Source organism: Pelmatolapia mariae, linkage group LG6 (assembly GCF_036321145.2).
Source record: "Pelmatolapia mariae isolate MD_Pm_ZW linkage group LG6, Pm_UMD_F_2, whole genome shotgun sequence".
NCBI lineage: Eukaryota > Metazoa > Chordata > Actinopteri > Cichliformes > Cichlidae > Pelmatolapia > Pelmatolapia mariae.
Window position 1 is genome coordinate 40563013 of NC_086232.1, and position 20545 is coordinate 40583557.

At 39.9% G+C, this 20545-nt stretch overlaps 1 protein-coding gene across 5 annotated transcripts in view; it reads left to right on the forward strand.

The window, feature by feature from the left end:
- The window catches only part of rptor (regulatory associated protein of MTOR, complex 1), a 191555-nt gene that overhangs the window by 57541 nt on the left and 113469 nt on the right, over nucleotides 1–20545 (forward strand). For all 5 annotated transcript variants that reach the window (XM_063476950.1, XM_063476949.1, XM_063476951.1 and 2 more), the window contains 3 exons: nucleotides 8775–8933; nucleotides 10596–10742; nucleotides 19717–19892. In XM_063476950.1, coding sequence (XP_063333020.1) covers nucleotides 8775–8933; nucleotides 10596–10742; nucleotides 19717–19892 — 482 coding nt within the window. The remainder of the gene's footprint in view (nucleotides 1–8774; nucleotides 8934–10595; nucleotides 10743–19716; nucleotides 19893–20545) is intronic.

Consider the following 20545-nt stretch of genomic DNA (forward strand, 5'->3'; position numbering starts at 1 on the left):
TCTGGCTCACAGCTTCCACTGTGTGATGTCTGCAGGTGCAGGCAGAACGAGGCCCAGGTGGCATTAAGTCCACTCTCCTAGGTAGTCTGGCACAGTACCCTCTGGATGAGGCAACCCTCTGAGGTCCAAAGACAATGATGGCTGCAGAAAACATAAAAGCTCATTTCACAAAATCATCTTGAGATAGTTTTTATGAGTTTTGTCTCTTCTAGGACTTGCTGAGCAGAGGCTCTCTGTCATCTTGGTTGCATTGAACTACTTTATGCTTTTGTGGACACAGAATACCCGCTGCTGTAAAACAAAGACGGGTGCTGATTTATTGCACAACACCAACTAAAATCTTTGTAAAAGAAAATGAATCTGAAAAGTGATTATTTTATCCGGGTTGTCGTGTTTTTATAACAGCTGAAAGCCGTAATTAAAAGTAAAACGTCATTATTTGTCCAGCCCTATAGAGAGAGGAATCACTGTAAGTCAAATAAAATACATTTACATTCAGCATTCCTCAAAGAATTGCAACGCCATTGCTCAAAATGATTTCAAACAATGTGAAAGGGTGTAAAAGGGTTAAGTAGCACATACTGGTGAGTATTTGGCATGTAGTTTCTGTACTGTTTGAAAATGCCAACTGTAGCCTTATGTGGCGTGATATACCATATTTATGAAACCAAACAAATGCGTCCCATTTCTTTGCTAATCATGGTTACCATTACGCCCTTCATATCGTAGATTACATAATATTTTCTCTTTGACTCTGATTCTAAGACGTTCGTTATTTTTGACAGATGAGGTCTCGTTAGAGTCCCAACTATTCCTCATTTCTACCAGCTCTCCTCGTGACCACGAGACAAGATAATTGCCTTCAGTCGCTCTGAAGCTGAGCGCGTTTTATTGTCAGTCACAAGAATAAACTGTCGTATTTTCTCCTTGTGTGTAAAGTTGCTGTGATACTGATGGATCAGTAATTGAAATTTTGCAGGGATTGAGTTGCCTGCAGGTCCATTAGACATCAGGTTTTAAACTTGGTGTGTGAGTGAGAGAGAGGGGGAGAGAATGAATGGACTGGTGTGTGTCTGGAACGATACTCTTATGCTACGTATGAATCAACACAGCTGTAGTTTCAGTCTAACCCAGTGGGGTTAGATATGACTTTATTATTTGGAATGATTTTGAATTCAATTGAAAATCTAATTAGGTTTAATTTTTAACGTTTGCAAGGAGCCGGGTTTATAAATAACTAAACGTGAAACATTCAAAGACTGAGGCAGAGATGCCGTTATATCAAGTTGGCCTAATTATTGTTTACAAGCTTTATGTGAAAATGAGTCACAGTTATGAAATGCTGATGAAATATGTATTTGACATATTTAAAAAGATGGGTTAACCCCACCTATTTTTTTTTTTTTTTTTTAAATAATCTACATTCTTGAAATCTTGGAGACACGACTATGAAATTGATTTATTCAAACGTTCATTCAGTTTTAATATAACAAGATGGGGTCGCACACGTCGGTCGGTGGTTGATGCGTAGAAACGTATGAGCCAAGTCATCTGATGATCTGCTGGGATTGTGGATGAGCTTGACCAAACAGTATACTTGATTTACCTACAGAAACATTTCTCATTTCAGCTGGTAAAAGCGATAAATGCAGATAGCTCTTTGTTAATAAATGAGAATAGATGATTATATAGTAAATATCAGAGCTTTTTATTTAAAAAATAATAATGATCAGTGAAGGCAGAAGACGTGAACATCAGAAGAAGGTTTGGCAGCTGTGACTTTTGTTGGTAAAGACATTGAGAGGATACCATGCCTTCAAACAGTTTTTTATGTTTCTACTCCTCACTTGTTTTAGTTTCCTCTTCAGTCTCCATATTTCTTTGGCGTACTTCACTTCTAAAAAGGCTGCTGTTGATGTTCAGATGCTGATTAGTGGTTGAGAGGACAAAGGTTGCCTTTGCTCATTTCCTCCCTCGGACAACAAGTGGCTGCTGCTGTCACCTTCATCTGGCTTAATGCATCCTTTACTTTAATTGTTTTATTTATTTAGATTTTCATTTGGGGCTTGAAAAGATGAGAAGTCTTTTCTTTAATGGGTAAAAGACATTACATTTCTTATTTCTCTTATTTTATTTGTTTTATAAAAACAATTTTGTGTTGCTTCGGTGTTAATGATGATGGATCACACAGACTGAGTTTTACCCGTGCCCAGCAGTCATTGCCTGTTTTATTGTCTGCACAGTATGCTGATATTTGTCACAGAATCCTTCACTGAGTCTTGCAGCTAAACAGTGTGTGTTTAACTTCATCCTGAATGCGTACGGTGCTTTGAAAAGGTTGCCTGTTCTAAAGAGGTGACATGATGATGAATGGCAGCAGGGCTGGCACAGCGCACGCCTTTACAAAGAGTTTGTTTCCTGTAGCCTTGATGGAAATAGTGGAAGTGTTTTGCAGCGGTGGTGAAAGGTGGAGAAGCAACAGGCGAACAGCTGCAGTTTGTCTCAACCTCTGGAGACGGTCTGTCCTCACAGGAAGCTGGAGCTCCCCCTTCAGGTCAAGGCTGTTAGTGAGTCCATTTCTTTGCACAGGCACACTCGCGTCTCCCTCTCCAGGAAAACTGTAATTGGTATATTTAAATGGACTCTCCTAGGTGTCTTCCTCATACATATGAATTTGTCTTAATCTCTTTCTGCCACTTGAATTTTAAATGCTCAGCTGTCATGAATGTAAATCAGCAGCTTTGCTGAAGCATCTAAATACAATTGGGAATCATGTGAAATAACAGCTACAGAAAAGTGTAAACACTTGTCCCACCTAACACTCTCGCCTTTCTGCACACCTCCCCCAGTTTCCACTATGAGTTCTGATTCCAGGCGCTGCACCTCCATCACTGCAGCTCCCTCACTAACGCCATTAAGCCATTCAGATACCACTTGATATCGTCGGGGCGAGCGCTGCGCCTCTCGGCATTCAGACGCTTTTATCTGATTATGCCCAAATTGAATCAGCCTGCAAGCTTTCCTCTCGCACTGCAAACTCTTCCAGATACGGGAAGTTGAAATGTTGGCATCTTTGATGAAGGTCTGTTCAGTCTGGCCGCTGTATGATGTGACGGAACAATGAGCAAGTGGTAATTTTATTCTGCAAATCAAGAGTACAAATCACAGCTCCCAACTGGGATTACACCATCCAGCGCCGTTTAATTAAAAATCACACAGCTGTAACATTTAAACACAGAGGTTCATAAATAAGTTGTATAGTTCAATGAGTAATGAAGCCTACATGATACCTATAAATCAGTGATTCTACATCTGCTTGTTGTCCTGGTACATGAAGAGTGCAGGAGTTTTAGTAACAGGAGTTCTGGTGGAGCTTTTATACTGAAATTCGTAAGTATTTTCTATTTATCTAATTTTGGGGCTTCTCACCCTTATAGCAGAGAGGTGCACAAAATAACTTAAAGTTGCACTGTAATATTAATAAAGTTTGTATTGATGGAGGGGGAGTGTTTATGGTAACAAAGTCTTTTTTTTTCTGATTCTGACACGTTTAAAAATATTCAGGTTGAAGAATAAAAGTTGTGATAAAAACTAGAAGCTGGAATAATAATGTGGTACCTAGAAGGGTGTGTCCTAAAGTTGGAGAACCCATATCTCACATGGTTAGTGACGTTTGTGTTGGGAAGTAAAATAATCAGTCTGCTGCAGGGTTGGGTACAAAATTGGCTGCAAAGCTGTACTGTTATTTTTTTTTTTGCAGTTTCTTTGATCTCGGTGGATGACATTTGGTTGATTAAGATACATGTTGCATCTTGTGATTGGGGGAAATGATTTGGCTATTTATTTTTAAGCATCAGGCGCTGCAGATTAATGCTGAAGGCAAAATAAAATTTAATGGTTGCTCACTGAATTTTAAAGGCGGCGATCAGTGCATGAATGTAGCGTTTTTATTTTTACTTTTATTAGACAGCGACTTTGCAGGATGGATAGTGAGAGAGGTTGACATGTAGCCATGAATCCAGGTTGGGATCAAACCCTTAATGCTTTGGTAAGTTGTAGCCTTGGTGTACGGGACAAATTGAGGGAGTGACATTAGTGTTGTGGGGCCAAACAGAAAACTGGCAGAATGAGTAGTGGAATATGAAAATAAAGACTGTAAGAATATAATGAAGACTACTATATAGGTCTGTTTTGAAAAATGGTATTATTTTTTTTGCTCTATGAAGAGGATCTTAAATCAGTGAGCTGGTAAAATGAACCCTGATTTTGTGTCTTGGTTTTTGTTTTGTCAGCTGTAAGTTTCACAGAAGTTGAAGTTGAAATGTGACTTCTTCTTTAATTCAAAGCCATTTGGCTGTTTGATAAACGGCTGGTTGGTTATGTAACAGAAGGACCTTGGTGAGTGTGATAATGATTCAGACTGGTCTAAACGGGTGTTTTTCTGTTGCATAACTAGTTGACACCTCTGTGTCCTTTCATGCATGCACACAAACATTTCACTTAATGAGCTGAAGGAGCGCCAACAATGCACATGTCCTCTGTCTCCTACCGTTAGTCCTTTAAAGTTTCTTGAGTACCTTTTCCGCACAGGCATGAGCTTCACGCTGGCTTGCTCCTGCAAAATGACACGGCCCAGTGAAGTGTGGTCTAAAGTAAGCAAGAGGTGGCAGAAAAAAACAAGTTGACAGCAGTGAAGCAGCAGCAACACCATCTCAAACTCAGTGTTCTGCTTTTATTTTGTTTGTGAGTTGTATCTACTGCTTTTGTTTTCTTATTGTGACTGCTGTGCGAGATTTCCAGAACCGGTACTATATATGTCATATTTCATACACTTACTGCTATCAACAGCTTGTTTAAAGTTCACACTCAGAAGTGTAAAAGCCTCCTTGTTTGCTCACAAATTGCACTTGCTTTTGTAGCTTCTGTGATTCACTGTGTTAAGACCATTTTTCACAAGACTTCTATAAGCGTTGCACTTCGTGCATACTTTTTTTTGTTTAGCTAAAATTATTATTGTTCGATAAAATGTGAAAACTTCTCTTAGGCGTTTGGCTTCTTGCAAAACAAAAACGCCTTTGTCTGAGTCAGTATGGTTTTGGATGCTTGTCTTTGGTCTGCCAGCTGGTTAGTCACTTGTCAGCTGATTCAGATCCTTATTTTTGGTCTGGTATTTTCAAATGTGAACATGGTCTTTCTTACATGGAAGAAAACATTCAGGTTCAGCTTGTGTCCTCTTCAAAACAGCACGTGCAAATCTACTAACACGTGTAGTTATTACAGTCTCTCCCCGCTGGGCTCACTGTTACCTAAAATAGTCCCTTCGGTTTTCGTGGATTCATTTTGCTTTTCTGGCAATTCACTTGTTGATGTTAGTTCTCCATCAACAGCTTTGGCACCTGATAGCCACCAGTCTGCCATTAATATTGGAAGGTTTCCCAGGACAAAGCATCTTCTCTCTAAAAAGAACATTTGTAACATGGCTTAGGTTTGCAAAGTTGCATCTGAAGGAACCACAGGACCTCTGGAACAGTTTGTCAAAAACCATATCGACACAAACACCTCATACCAACAGTCATATTTGGTGGTGAAGAGGTGGTGATTTGGACTGGCTCTGCAACCACAGGACTTGAGCATTTTGCTAAAATTGAGTCAACCATGAATTCCTCTGTATACCAATATATTCTAGAGTCAAATGTAATCTCTCTGACAGCTAAAGCTTGGATGAAATTAGCTCATGCCACAGCATAGCACAGATCACAAGCAGAGCATTAAATCTTCAACAAAATGACTGAAAAAGAAACGAATCAGAGTCAAAGTCCAGACTTCAACTTGATTAAATTGCTGTGGCAGGACGTTAAGAGAGCTTAGCATAAATGAATATCCAAAAACCTCAATGAACTGAAGCAGTGCTATAAAGAAGAGTGGGTAAAAGTTCATCTGCAGGAATGTGAGGGACTGATAGTCATTACAGAAAACAGTTATTTCAAGTTATTGCTGTTAAAGGTGGCTCTAAAAGCTACTGAACCATTGGAGTTCGTAGTCGCTTGCTTTTGCGTTTTGGCTTAGTTTTCATTAAATAATGGCATCCCATAATAAGTCATCTGAGGTTGTATTTAAATAATCTTGCTGAGGACCAAATGATTTTCTGAAATCAGATGATTGCAGAATAATATCCATCCTTTTTTCTTCACTCGTCCACTGTTCACTGATTTGTTTTCAGTTAAAATGATAAATACTATCCAGTGTGATTTTTCCAGTTTCTTTTTTCCTTTTTATAACATGTTTCTGTGTCTGAGAGGAAAGCGAAAAGACTGCACAATATACATAGAGAAACACTCAAACTGCAGATTTATGAAATGAAAGAAAGACTTCCTGCACTTTTAAATGAATATGAAGTTGCGGTGGAGAATGTGGACTTTGAAGTGTGGACTCAAGGTCATCTACTTTGTTGAAAAAGGAAGTTGATCTTAATAGCTTGCGCCCTTGTGAGCTCTGCAGAGTTCCTTTTATTTGTCCTTTATTTATCCAGGTAAAAAATCTCATTGAGATTAAAAATCTCATTTTCAAGAGAGACCTGGCATCATGACAACAAAAGTCAAAATACGCATACCACATAAATATACAACGTTCAAAACGAATACAATATCCCATAACAACATGTGCAAAATATACAACAGCAGATCAAACCAAGAGTACATTAAAAACAATCACACTGAGTAAAAGAGCCACTCTCTCGTTCCTTTAAAATAGACTTAAACTCTCCCAAAGTAACCAATTCCGATAATCTCAGTTCCTTCTGCGATTTACATTTCTCCAGTGTTCCTCTCCCTTTCAGAGCGCTTGAACATGAAACATGGCGTCTTTACTTCTTAGTTACATGGAGTTCAGTTCATTTTCGATAATTATTACTAAAAGTCTAAACCTGACTACCGTGTAAGACACATTGTCCTTGAACAGTTTGGTTCTCATCCTGTTTCCTAGTTGTTGATCATAAAAATATCTCTAATTAAAATGAACACAAGTAAGCTTCTGTTTAAGTATGTAAGCCTTGAGGGGACTGATTTTGCGAGTTGGTGCTATATAAATAAAACTGAATTTCATTTAATTTTCTTGATTCAATGCACTTGTGCACTAAAACCATACCATGCAGTAGGTGCATCTACTAAAAATCTCGGATGAGCCCCAAAATCGGTGATATGCTTGTGAAAACGATAACACGAAAGATATCATATATTATGTTCGATTTTATAACATTTACTCAGGGGTTGCACTGGCAGCTGCCAGTATTTTTGGATAAGTGGATTCGTCAGTCCTTCTGTAAACCTTCAGTCTACTGTATCATCATTATTATTATTATTATTATTAGGAATCCAAATTAACTTCCAACAACGAGGTTAAGGTTTTGGTGGTGCTTGCATGTGTGTGTGTCATTCTGTCTTGAAAAGCTTGAAAAGTTTTGAATGAATAAAACTTCGATAAAACTTTGTAGGGGTGTAAAGTGAGGTCATGTTAATAAACAATAGAAATTTGTCTCAAGCCCGTCAAGGTCATCATAATGATTTATTGGCTAATATATTGCTCTCCTTTAAGGTAAGTAGAGCCAAAGGTCAAAGTGAAAATAATGCTACATGTAGCTATTTAAATGACAATGGGTTACAGGAGTGTAGTTGATTAATTTTCTTATAGCTTTGTTATGTACATTACAGTAACAGGTTATAACTGTTTAAATAAATAACTGCCACACATGAACTACATCCACTTTAAGGGAAAATAATAAAAACTTAAAATGAAGTAATTGTATATTAAAACGGGGTTTAACAGGGCAAATAGGAAAAGCCTGCACTTTGCACTTGTTTTTACTGCACTACTAACATAAGTACTTAAAATATGTTTAAAAAACAAAGAAAATAAACTTCTGTTGCCTTAAAAGCAAATACTGCACAGAGATGACGCTGCCTTGGCGGAGGTTTGTGCTCTCTGAGTGCTTCTTGTTTGGTTTGTTTTCTTGGTTTATGTTTCACATAGAAAATAATTTCCAATCGTAGCCACTCTCACTGATGGAATAAAGCAGAGTAGTGAACTTGGAGTTCATCCTTCCTGAAACATCAGTCAACAGATCTCAAAAGGTTATTTATAGACCACAGTCCCATAACGATGCAACTCAAAGTGCTTCACAGAAAGATGCATCAATAAAACTTGTTTTGGACATTACAGGCGCACATTATCCCCCCACATTCCTGCACAGTTTAAAGCTAGACTGAAAATGTTCTGCAAGATTATTCTGAAGTCCAACCTGCACATCAGCTGCCATACTGCTCCGTCGCCTGATATGGAGAGAATTTAAAGAAGTGTCCTGTGCTGGGACACGCTGTAAAAAATTGATGCAGTCAGATATATATATATATATATATATATATATATATATATATATATATATATATATATTCAGAACAGACCGATAAGTGCTTCATACACCAAAAGCAGATTTTTTTTTTTTACTTCCCAGCTAAGCTAAGGTGGAGGAAACGACGTATAACCAAAATGTGGTTGTTTATTTGTTCAAAACCAAGGGCCTGTGAGTGCTGCTGAATCAAAGAAAAGGAAAACAAAGAAAGTTAGACTGACGCAGGACTACTGAACTGCAAAGGAAAGAAAAAATAAATAAATGCAGCACATCTCCCTGCCCGAAACAAAACGCAGAGCAGCAGTGTCCTTGTTCCCAATGTGACTAAAGCATCAATCATTGTGACATCTTTTCTTCCTTCCTCTTTCAGGCCCGTTACAAGCAGAGTCTGGACCCCACGGTGGATGAAGTGAAGAAACTGTGCACGTCACTCAGACGCAATGCCAAGGAAGAACGGGTCCTCTTCCACTACAACGGCCACGGCGTGCCACGACCTACTGTCAATGGAGAGATCTGGGTTTTTAATAAGGTACCACACATGCACAGACGATATCGGGCCTTCACAGATTTTTCTAATCAGACCTACACTCTCACGTTCACAAGCCATGATGGTGTTAGCTGTTTACTGCTGTCATTTCCAAGGACGACTTGATTATTTGTCGCTGAAATGTCACAGGCTGTGCTTACACGTGCACTAAACCAAAGCCAAGTAAAATAAACATGTTTCCACATGCTTTCATTGGAGTAATGCTGTTTAGTCTCCAGCAGAGCTCATAATCCCTGCATTGCTTCAACTTTATTCACAAGTAACCAGACAGGCCATTTGCATCTTAATCTATAGGCAGTTCATTTTTGGACCCAATAAGATGAGTGAGGTGCGATTGGAAAGTTTCAGGAACGTGCCTGTGAAAATCAAAAGGCTATACATGATTTAATTTTGAGTGATCTCCCATTCAAGATCATCCTCCTATGTACCCGTGGAGTGTCCTCAGCATTTCTATATCAGTCTTTAAACATCCCGTTATGTCATTTCATGCTTGTGCTTTGGCAATAGGTGCTGGAGATCGTTCATTTAGAAACACTGATGTTTATTTTCAGGAATTAGACAAAGGCGCACAGAGCAACATCTGGCAGTTGGTCCAGATGATGAGTGACGATTGTGTTTGTTTTTCCAGTGCAAAGTGGCTCTCTGTCACGCACCACAGGTACAGGAAAAATGTACTTTGATGTAGTCCAGTCATTTGTTGTAAATGAAGGAGTCCACATATCCCACAGGTTATTGTAGTGCTTTTAAAAGTTTCTGCACAAAGACAGAAACCGTGAATTTGTCTCTAAAGGTATAAGTAGATACTGCATGCATCTTAGTAGCTAATATACTTGTTTTGGATCAGTCAGTATGATACTGCTGGCAGTCAGCCTGTGTCACAGAAGCACTTTGGAGTCGTAACTCCTGAAGTGTTCACCTAGAAGCTTAGAGTGGACTGAGGCTCCTGTGGCTAAAATGCAGGTAAAAAAAAAAGATGTTTTCAGTTTCTTGGAACATTCTTGCGGTCAGAAAATAACTTGACAACCAGACATTAAATCAAATCTCACCTGGTTGCTGTGATCTCAGCATCGCACTGATGCGGACAGACTCGCTGACTTTGGGGAATCAGATATAAAATCTGGAGTTGTTCATCATCTTGTCCTGTAAGTAAGCACCCACTTACAATGATGCACCGCTGCTGTCGAGCGCTAGCGTTTGGCTCCACGTCCTCAGTGTACCCTCGGGCCTAATGTCCTCTCCCTCTTTCTTTCACATTTTATTCGGTATTCCTTATCCTATAAAATGAAGCTGCAGTGTCGCTGGCTGCTGTAACAGGACATCAGTGGGGGATTTGATGTGGACACGGGCATCACGGAAGGTGTGAAGAACCAAATTTTCCAATAAGTTTAGGGGAGAGCACCTTTATTGCACCATGGGTATTAGATTTATATTCCTCGGTCTGTGTTCCCATCGTCCTCATTTTTCCTCTGCCTCACTCCAGTTTTCTCTTTTTCTCGCTCTTCTGCTCGCACTCTTCATCAAACAGATGACTGCTTAATAATTAAACACAAATCTATAAAAGTGAGTTATCAGCAATAACATGATGCACCTCTCTCTCCAATTCCTCACTCTGACGTTATCCCCTCCTGCCTTCTCTTTCCTCAGAACTACACCCAGTACATCCCGCTGTCCATCTACGACCTGCAGACGTGGATGGGGAGCCCGTCCATTTTTGTGTACGACTGCTCCAACGCGGGAATCATCGTCAAGTCGTTCAAACAGTTTGCCCTGCAGAGAGAGCAGGAGCTGGAGGTGAGGCAAAAATGCACAGCGTGAATGAGTTAGTAGCAGGGTGGTAATTGGGGGAAAAAGACTTAACGAATGAGCTGAGTCATACAAGCACATGCAGACACAGTGTGCGAGCAAACAGGGCAAAATGATGTGCTGGTATTTAAGAGTTATTAGCAGCAAACTGGGTGATTCATCCGATTACAGTCACACTGAGCACACACTCACATATGTATACAGCATTTATAAAGGACTAATTGGTGTCACCGAGAGTCGACTCGTGATTCGCAGCTGGAACCCTTTCTAATAAAAATCCAAGATGTCTTCAGTGCTGTGATGCAGCCAATCAAATAGGCAGCTGGATCTAAATGATTGAGTTTTGGTTTCATCCCCAATCCTCTCCACACACACACGCACAAACACACGCACGCACGCACGCACGCACGCACGCACACACACAGCACTACCAGCCCCAGTCCTCTCAGTGCTTCATCTTTTTATTACGTTTTTTTCTCTCTCTTTCTCTCTCCGGCTATGGCGTGTTATGTGAATTCGTAATGAGATGGTGCTGTCATTCATCTCAATTATTCATGGAGAAGTTTCAGCCAGACTGTAGATTAGCTGGAGAGGAGAAGGAGAGGGAGGGGAGGTACAGGATGAACAGTACAGAGCAGTAGGCAGAGCGAGAGTAAAGAAGAGCTGCTGTGCGTGCTGCGTTACCCGTTAAAGTGAAGGCAAAGGCAGCAGCCAAACTGCTGAGTCGCCGCAACGCTCGTCACAAGTGTTTCTCCATCCTTTGCTCCTTCTTTGCTTCTCCTGCTCTTTTCTGTCAAAGTTTGCTCAGGTCGAGTCCAAGGCTAAAATCACAATTCTCATTTGGTGTAGCATCACACAGGTTCCTTCACAAACCGCTTAGTCTAAATCAAAAATCCTCCAAAAATCTTGTTTTTGAGTGATTCAGATTGAACCGCTCTACTGGAAAGTGCCTAAAGGCAAAAGTGCCCCATTCAGTTGGACGTTGGGGGACCAAAAAGCAACAAACTCATCACTTTAGAACAAAATTTCTTGAAGGATCACGTGAACCTTAAAAGTGGTGCAAGGTTTCCTGTTGTTTAATGACCAATTATGATTTTAGCTGTTATATGCAAGGGAATAAATATCCGGTGGATTGCTGGGACTAATCAACATAATAGACTTGCAAAAACCCTGAAGGTAACCTGGCTCATAGTTTGGATTTTATTTATTTTTATTAATTTAAATATTATTCCCTTTTCCAAAAGTCGCTGCAAGTTTAACGCATTAACCATATTTTTAAGTATTTTTCCCCACTACTTTAAAAAATTATCAATAAATGAGCTTTAAATTAGTTTTTGATGAATCAAAGAGAAAGAGGAGCTGCTGAAATACTCACTTTCATTAAAGCATAGATGCATTTTTTTCTCTTTCTAACAGAAGTGAAAAAGATTAGAAAAATCAGCTTTTACTTTTTGTTTCCTCCCCCAAAATGCTTGGCCAATAATTCGAGTATGTGATGCCTTTCTAACGGTGTGGAAGTCGCATGTTAGCATCAATCAGGGAACAATGTGAGCACAAACCTCTCATTGTCTCATAGTTGTAGCCAATTTGAAAAGAGGGAAATACTTAAATGGTCACAAGGGATTTTTGAAAGCCTCGAACTGAGGTAAGACTTGCAGGGAGTGCTGTCTGTTGTTAGTTGAGCATATCACAGACTTGGGAGTAAAGCTTTCAACATGACTGTGGTCAACGATGCACTGATGTATTAGCTGAATATTTGCGTCTAGTGTCAGTAGCTGATATTCATCTCTTGTCATCGAGTTTGTGCTCACAAAATGATTGATTGAACGGCTTTAAAAGGTAATTTAAAAAAGTGTTTCTCTAAAAAGAGTGTAAAATAAAATAAAACATGCCAGAAATATTGACATTAGCTATCACCCAAATGATTATTTTAAACATTTCTATCTACATTGGCCCAGATTTTCATCTGTAACCTCACTGTAGCCACTGAAAGCTGAGATGTGCTGTGCAGAAGGACTATATTTATATTTTTCATAGCAGGGCACAAAGCCTACTCCAAACGCATTAGCTGCATCGTTGCACAAAAACTTTGAGAGACTCAGAGTTCAACTGTAGCCTTTCAGTGAAGAAATAAGCCGAGGAGGCCTTTAGGTTAAATGTACATCCATAAGCGTTTTTCAGTTTTCCACCTCAGTGCTCGCCCGTCTCACCCACTCACACAGGAAGTGTATAATTGGAAGATAACGAGAGGCGATACCTTCCAGTGAGTTGAAAAAATAAATAAATAAATCATACAGCAGATCATCCAAGCAGGGCGTCTCCCACCTCACCCACACGTTTGTGCACTCATACACAGACGAGTGGCCGCAAATGGAATCATCCAACAACACCTGTTAATGAACATGGGGCGAACGTGATTCACGTAGAACCACAGGCCTGAACTCACCAGGGACGGCATTATTTGGAAGCGCCGTGATGCAGATGAAGGAGTATAAAGGAGCCGGATGGGGTGAAAATATGAAAGGAGGAGGAAGTGTTTTAGCACTCCTCCACAGTCCCATATCGAGCTCCTCCTGTGGTCCTTTCAGTCCGCCAGTGGGCCTGAGTGTGTGTCTGTGTGTTGGCTCTGAGTGTGCTATTATGGGGCCACCTGGTTCCTTTTAAATATGTCATCACTTCCTGCGTGCACTCAGTGAACATGCTCACTGCATTAGCTGTGGGACGGAAAGATGTGTGTGTGAATCACTGCAATGCACACAGCTATGGTTCGCTGGACTATAAGAGCGTGTGTGTGTTGTCTGTGTGGTGTTTGTGTTACTGGCGCTTCCAGGATGCTCACATTAAGCCTCCACTTGCTCCTTCTATCATTTTAATGAATAATGAATGCAGGGCTGCAAAAATGTTTCTCGACTAAAGTAGCTCCCATGCGTGACTGTGCGCTTCCTCTGTTATCATGATACGTATAAAATCCCCCGCCCGTCCCGAGGATTAGTCTCGTGATTAGTGTCAATGTTTTCTTGTTTTGTTCTTTTTTTTTTCGTTAAAAAAGGAATTCTCAGCAATTAAATCGTCCCCTGAGCTCCCCGGTGGAGGAGAGAGAGAAAAGAAAGCTGTCATGGTGATTTTCATGGTAATTTGCGAGATTACAATATGCTAATGTGATAATTACAGTGGCTGTTTGGCGTTAATCAGCTTCTGCTGGCAGAGTTATTGTATTTACCGTTAGGATTAGTGCAGCCCACCGTCACATGCTTTCTCCAGATTTCTTTCAAGAGACAGTGCTGTTCTGAGGTTGACTCGACGAGAGGCTTTAGAAAGGCGCGCGCCGCCTTGTTTGTGATATCGGTCTCTGCGAGTGAGTTGACGTTTTCCTCATTAGAGAGATGAAGATTGGCACAGATCCATTCGTGGGGGCTCCCAGTCACGCCTGCGAGCATTTCAAAGAGGAGGAACGTATTCGTTTGATAGGAGAGCAATGCACACCCACACACGTCATCACCCCTCCATTAAGAACACCTACTCTTCTGTATTTTTAATAATGCTAATTTATTCATGTGTGTGCAGAGCTCCTTATAGAGCAGTACAGTAAATCTGAGCTTTTTACATTTTTTACTACTTACTATAGAGCCAGCTAATGAGTTATTGGACTGGCACAGGGCTGGAAGACTGAGCAATGAGGCATTATATAAAACTTCACTTCCTCCATCACAGGCATTTCCTGTACATTTTAATTACCTTATTTCCAAACTGTGTTAGAACTATTCTGGACAATGAATTCAGCTTACTGCAGTTTTCTGAATAAAATGTGCCTGCAGATGATTTGTTTTTGTTTGCTTGTCTCATCCTGTGATGCTGCTCAGCCTCCAGGTGCAAAAAGAGAGGCGCGTCCCCTCCGTGCATGCCTCAGGTGTTCTGAGGTTTTACTCTGGCTTGCGTCAGACGCTGAGCTGCAGCACCTAAAGGCTGTGGAGATCCAGGAAAGAGATTCCTGTCAGGCGCTGTGCTCTGTTACAGAATCACATTTGGACAAACCTGAATCAAGTACAGGAATGCTTATTAGGAATATGGAGTTTAATCGTGCTCTGGATACAACTGAAGTAAATTTGACATTTTGAATGAATTAATTAACATTTTCAATTCTCCAGATTGGTTTTAATATAATTGCTTGTCTAGAAATTGTGCAAAATCAAACACATCTTTCCTTTGTATTAAATGCTATCACATGGCATGTTTTTGTCCAGGCTTATATCATGTGCTAGACTTGATCATAGACTCCTGCAGCCTTTGTTTGTACGCTGGTGCTCATGGGATTTGTTGCTTGCCGGCTATATGATTATGTGTTCTTTTGATAGTGTAGCTTGATTGCCAAAGCTTGTAGTGTATTCTCTCGCTCTGTGACAGGCAGTCTGAAGATTCTCGCAACTGCTCGTCCCCCTCCACCTTTATGTCTGTAATCCCAAAAGTGTTTGCACACACTAAAAGAGTTTTAGCACTTAAAGCAACATTTTCTGCTGCAGCAAACAGCTGTTCAGAGTGTCTACGGCTCTTCAAGAGGTCTTAGAGGAACAATTTGTAATTTATATCTACAGTTAGACCAGCTGTGCAGTGTATGATCACAGTATATTTATGCATCCCACACAAACACTGCAGACCCTAAAAGTAAGGTTGCACTCACGCTGCTTCCTCTAAATCAAACACACATGCTGACTTTTATCCACTGGAACAAAGAACATGGAGACTAGTTGACTTAAAAAATTACTTCTATCACCTTTAGCTATATATAACTATATATAACTTTAGATGTTTTGAATCTCATTACAGCTTATTCATTATATATCGTGTTTTCAGTCAGTTATATCTATAATTCAAAGTGTGTACTCAAGAATCGACGAAACAAACATATATAGTATCTCATCACCTGTACAATGATGATTTCAGAGGTCTACGTTTTGTTCAGTCGAAAGTTAGGATTTGCAGACCAAACACTGGATTGTACCGTGCATCTTTTTAGGTTTCCCCATCTGCTGCTCATTTCTAGCTGCAATCGCATTTTAGTCTTCGATTTTATGTCCAAAATCTATCAAACGTCTGCCAGATGCTTTGCTGATGCATGAGTTTTTACGGTGGCTCAACAAAAGTTACAAATCTGTAATACCTGACATCAATATGATAATTTCATGCTTTTTCTGCACGTTATTTTATGGAGTCAACTAAATCTAGGAGATTTTCCATTTATTTTAAATCTGATTTCACAGCACTTCCAAAGTAGTTAAATAAAAGTCCAGTGAAAGTCTAAAAACCTGCTTATGATGTATTTAGATTTTTAAAACTGGACTTACAAGGACAAAAATGAAGAAATCCAGCAGGTTAAAAAATCAATGCCGTGGCAGTGTGCTGTTAGCAGAGCACACACAGTAGTGTAAACATCACTGCTACTTAAACAGCCAAAGAAGGAAACAAAGCTCAATGCAAACTCGACAGGTTAAAAAGGAAGCTGTTGATGCCTCTTTACAGCTCCATATTATTTTATTCTGGTCTCCTTTGCATATTTCACTATCAGAACAACCCTCATCGATCCTTTACTGGGCGTTGGTGCAGCCCCTCAGTTCGTCCTCTGGCTGTCATGTTGTTTTTGTTTTGTTGCATATTAGAAACCGAAGCTGCTTCAGACTCATGATCAGTATGAACAGAACTGCTTAACTTCTCATTTGAATATCTGAATTATGTGGCACATTTTTAAGTACATCCTTAACTTTGTTCCACAAGTTTTGGTTTGTTTGTTTTTTTCAGTCAATTATTTGGCACTTTTGGATTAGAGTTGATAATTCTGATGGTTCTTTACTGATCGGAGATCACACTAAAGAATATTTGTCTGTGCAGTCAGAAACACCTTCTGGTAAACAGTCAGAGCTCTTTATTTATTTGACTCTGTCTGTAATTTCTCAGAGCTGTCAGATATTTATTTACTTTTTCCTAAATTAGATGCTGCGATGATAAAATATTTGATTATGTTTTGTCCTCGGACAGTTTATGGTGGAGTTCTGATGGAGCAATAAAAGAGGCGAGATACGATCTCCGCAGCTCATGACATCAGCAATGAGTTCACTGATCGTGGAAGTCTTTTAGGAGCAGCGCTGTTGTCTCTGTTACAAATACAAACTTATTTGGCATATAATAATAAAAAAAACTATTTACAAGCTCTTTGAAGCAGTCTTCAGTCTTTCTTTTAAAGTAATAGTTCCCTGTGCTTTGGAGAAAAGAGGCAACGATAATAATACTAATAATATAACAGTCTCCCTGGCTAATTTCCTGCTAAAATTAGGCAGGGCTGCAGAATGAAAGAAACAAGCAATAGCAGTCAGTGATGATAAAGGGAAGTCTTGGATTGCTGCCTCCATTAAGACCCACAGCTCATTAAAGTGTACTAAGCAAAAGACAGGAAACGTATTGAACTCCCAGGAAACAAATCAACAGCACAATGAGCACATAGATAGTCAAGAGCTCCAAATATAATTAAAGTTTTACATCATACACAGGCCTCTTTCATTTTTTACATTTGCAAATATTGACTGAGCCGCCCCAGAGTGTTAAAGTATCACACTAATGCAGCTCTCAGAATAGACGAGAGAGATTTTTATTTATTTTATTACCGACAAAGACCACCTCCTGAGAGGCTGCGAACGGGGAAAACTTCCCACTGGGATCAATAACCTATCACGGTATCATTACAATCTGAAAAAGTCTGAGCCGGTGCGTCATTTCCAATTTTTTGCCTTGTAGATCAAGGTGGCAAACTTTAAAAAAACAAAAAAAACAAAAGCTTGTAGTCAGACTTTCCTTCTTTTTTTGTGCAGTTTTTGTGAGTTTTTTTTTCTGTACCCAACGCTGTCCATAAAAGCAGCCAAAAGTTGAACTTTTTTGGGCTTTGCTGAGTTTTTTGTCTTCTCCCTCCCATGTGTTTTCATTTTTAATGCAGTAAGCACTGTACAGCAGCTTCTATACATCCCTGTGATGTTCAAGGTGCAACCTCTAATAAATACGACACTTTTCGGTGCCAAACAATGAACATTTTTTGGCCTCAAAGATGAAAGAAGTGATCGATTTGTTTGCCCATCAGTGGTAAGATGATAGCAGGTCTGATGAACACTAACCAGCAGCTTGCAACAGTGACACGAGTCAGAACAGGCTGGTGTAGGTGGTGCAGGGTGCTCAAGCCTCGATTTGATGCTGTTCGACATTTGCATAAAATCACACTTGGACTTTGGTAGTTTTCATTGTTGGGTTTACATCAAGATGACAAAGACTTCAAATGTTTTCATCTTACTTTTCTTACTGTAGTTATTTTCTTTCTTCAACTCAAACTGCTGCTCTCTAATTTACACCTAACCTTTAATTTCATGCCTTATCTGCTCTTCAGCTTGGCGTTATCATCCTGTCTGCGTCTGCTGTGATCTCAGCCTGCTTCTGTATCCAAACCCTGACTCTGCCACTAAAATACCAGCATTCTGCCTTTTGTTACAGTGCTTCAGGTGCTAAGAACACTTTTTGAATGTGTTTCCAGCATTCAGTGTGCTTGGATAAGTCTCTGCTTGTTTTGTACACCTGAAATTTTGCAGTTTATCACCTTCTACTAAAGAAGCCTCTGCTACCATCTTGATGTCTTACCACAGATGTTCTGTGGAGTTTAAGTGTGCATGCTTTGGATCATTGTCATGCTGAAATGTAAACTCACTCAGAGCTGTTGCAGTCTGGGGCAGGTTTTTCTCAAGGCCCTCTTGAATTTTAATCCACTGCCTTTGTCAATAAGGACCAAATCTATAGCACCGCCATGCTTTACTTTACTGATGGCATTAGTGGCAGACTTTGTACCCTAGTTTTGATCATTATATGCAGTGTTTTGGTGGGAGTTTTTAAATTACACACAGGTGTGGTTATGTTCATTAGACTGAAGGTGGACTTGGGTGAAGCTGTAGTCACATTTAAGTGATAATTAAATTAAAAAGAATGCACATGAGAACAATTCAGGCCACAGACAATTGACTCGTAAAGGTTGAAAGATTGAGACTGAAAAAGTTTTTTTTTTTTTTTTAAACTACACTGAGTGTAGATGGATACTTTAATTTTAACAATTTCAAATTAAATCTATATAATAAAGAAGCGTGCAGAAATGATAGAGATCAGATAATAGTCATCGAAGTGAAATTATTATGGGGTGTTCAGGGCCAACACAAAGCGTTCTCTTACACCGGAGTGTTTTTGTACTTTCCCCAACCCACAAATATTTCCCCCGTAACGGCCAATAGGTGTAGTACTACCTTCTCAAAGTCGTACCAATTACTGGAACTAAGTGACAGTTTTATATTTCAGGAAGTCTGTTTGGTTTAATTGTCCTGTTCTGTCTCTATAAAAGTGAAGTTGAACCACACGGCCTCCCTGCAGGCTCCATTTCTGATTGTCAGTGGCATCAGGAGACCCATCAGTCTGAGAGAGCTACAGCTCACAGGCTATCACAAAACAGCATCTAACAAATGTTTTCACCAAAGTTTAATATTTTGACTGCGTGGGTTTCCCTGTAGTCACCCAGTGTGAATTTGCATCAGTTTGCATGTTTGTATGTAATTGCACCATGCAAAAAGTGTCTTTGGCATTTGGTCTGAACTCAATTCCACATTTCATTTGATGCTCACTATGTGTCTGTGTGCTTTGTAGTCTGACAGATAGGGTGTGAGATAGTCATCCAGCTCCCTTTCTCTATAAATCTCTTTGTTATTCATCTCCCCAGAAAACTGGTCAAGCTGTGGAGAATTAAATAAATCATTGTTTTAGGACTGAAACTTGGACTTCTGAGATTACTCTCTGTGGTTGTTGCAGCTATGAAAAGTCTTCTAGATAAATGTTTGAACGTTTGACTGTGGTTGTCAGATAAATGTTAGAAATAAATCACATTTTTGTGTCCAATCAGGTGGCAGCCATCAACCCCAGCCACCCGCTTGCCCAAATGCCCCTGCCGCCCTCCATGAAGAACTGCATCCAGCTTGCCGCCTGTGAGGCCAGTGAGCTGCTGCCCATGAACCCTGACCTCCCCGCTGACCTCTTTACATCCTGTCTCACTACGCCCATCAAGATCGCCCTACGTTGGTAATGTCTCTCTCATTTTCAATCTTTTTTATCTCTGCCTCTTCCTCCCCCCATTACAAGTCTGAAACATAGAGGCGTCGATAAAGAGGAGATGGTACATCTGGAATATGTTCTGAAGTAATGAGGTAGATTGGATGGGTTTTCTTTGGTCAGCTCGCATGTTAAAGGTGTAGAATAAAATATCATTTTCGTAGTATTACACATCGCTTCAGAATACAGAAGTACCAGCTTTAAACATTGATGTGTTTGTAACACGGAGCCCTAAACAACTCAACTTCTGTTGCTGCTTACTGTATTTTCCACACTATAAGGCGCACTTAAAATCCATTAATTTTCTCAAAAATCGAGAGTGCGCATTATACTCTAGTACGCCTGATGTATGAATTCTGGTTGTTGGAGCATTACGGCTGCTGTAGTCAGGAGCCTCGCAGAGTAATCTGGGTCCAAAACTTCAGGTCCCGAAGTCAAACGAACACTGCGGCATCACTGAGAGTTAAAAACCGTCTAAATTCTTTCATCTTTAATAAAATGATCAGCGTTGCTGCTTTAACAGTTGTAACAATTAAGTTTAACATCCAGGCATCCATCAAAACAGAATTTATGAAATTTAATGGAGTTAGAAGTTAGCAGGGAGTTAGCTTGCTAGCTTCCAC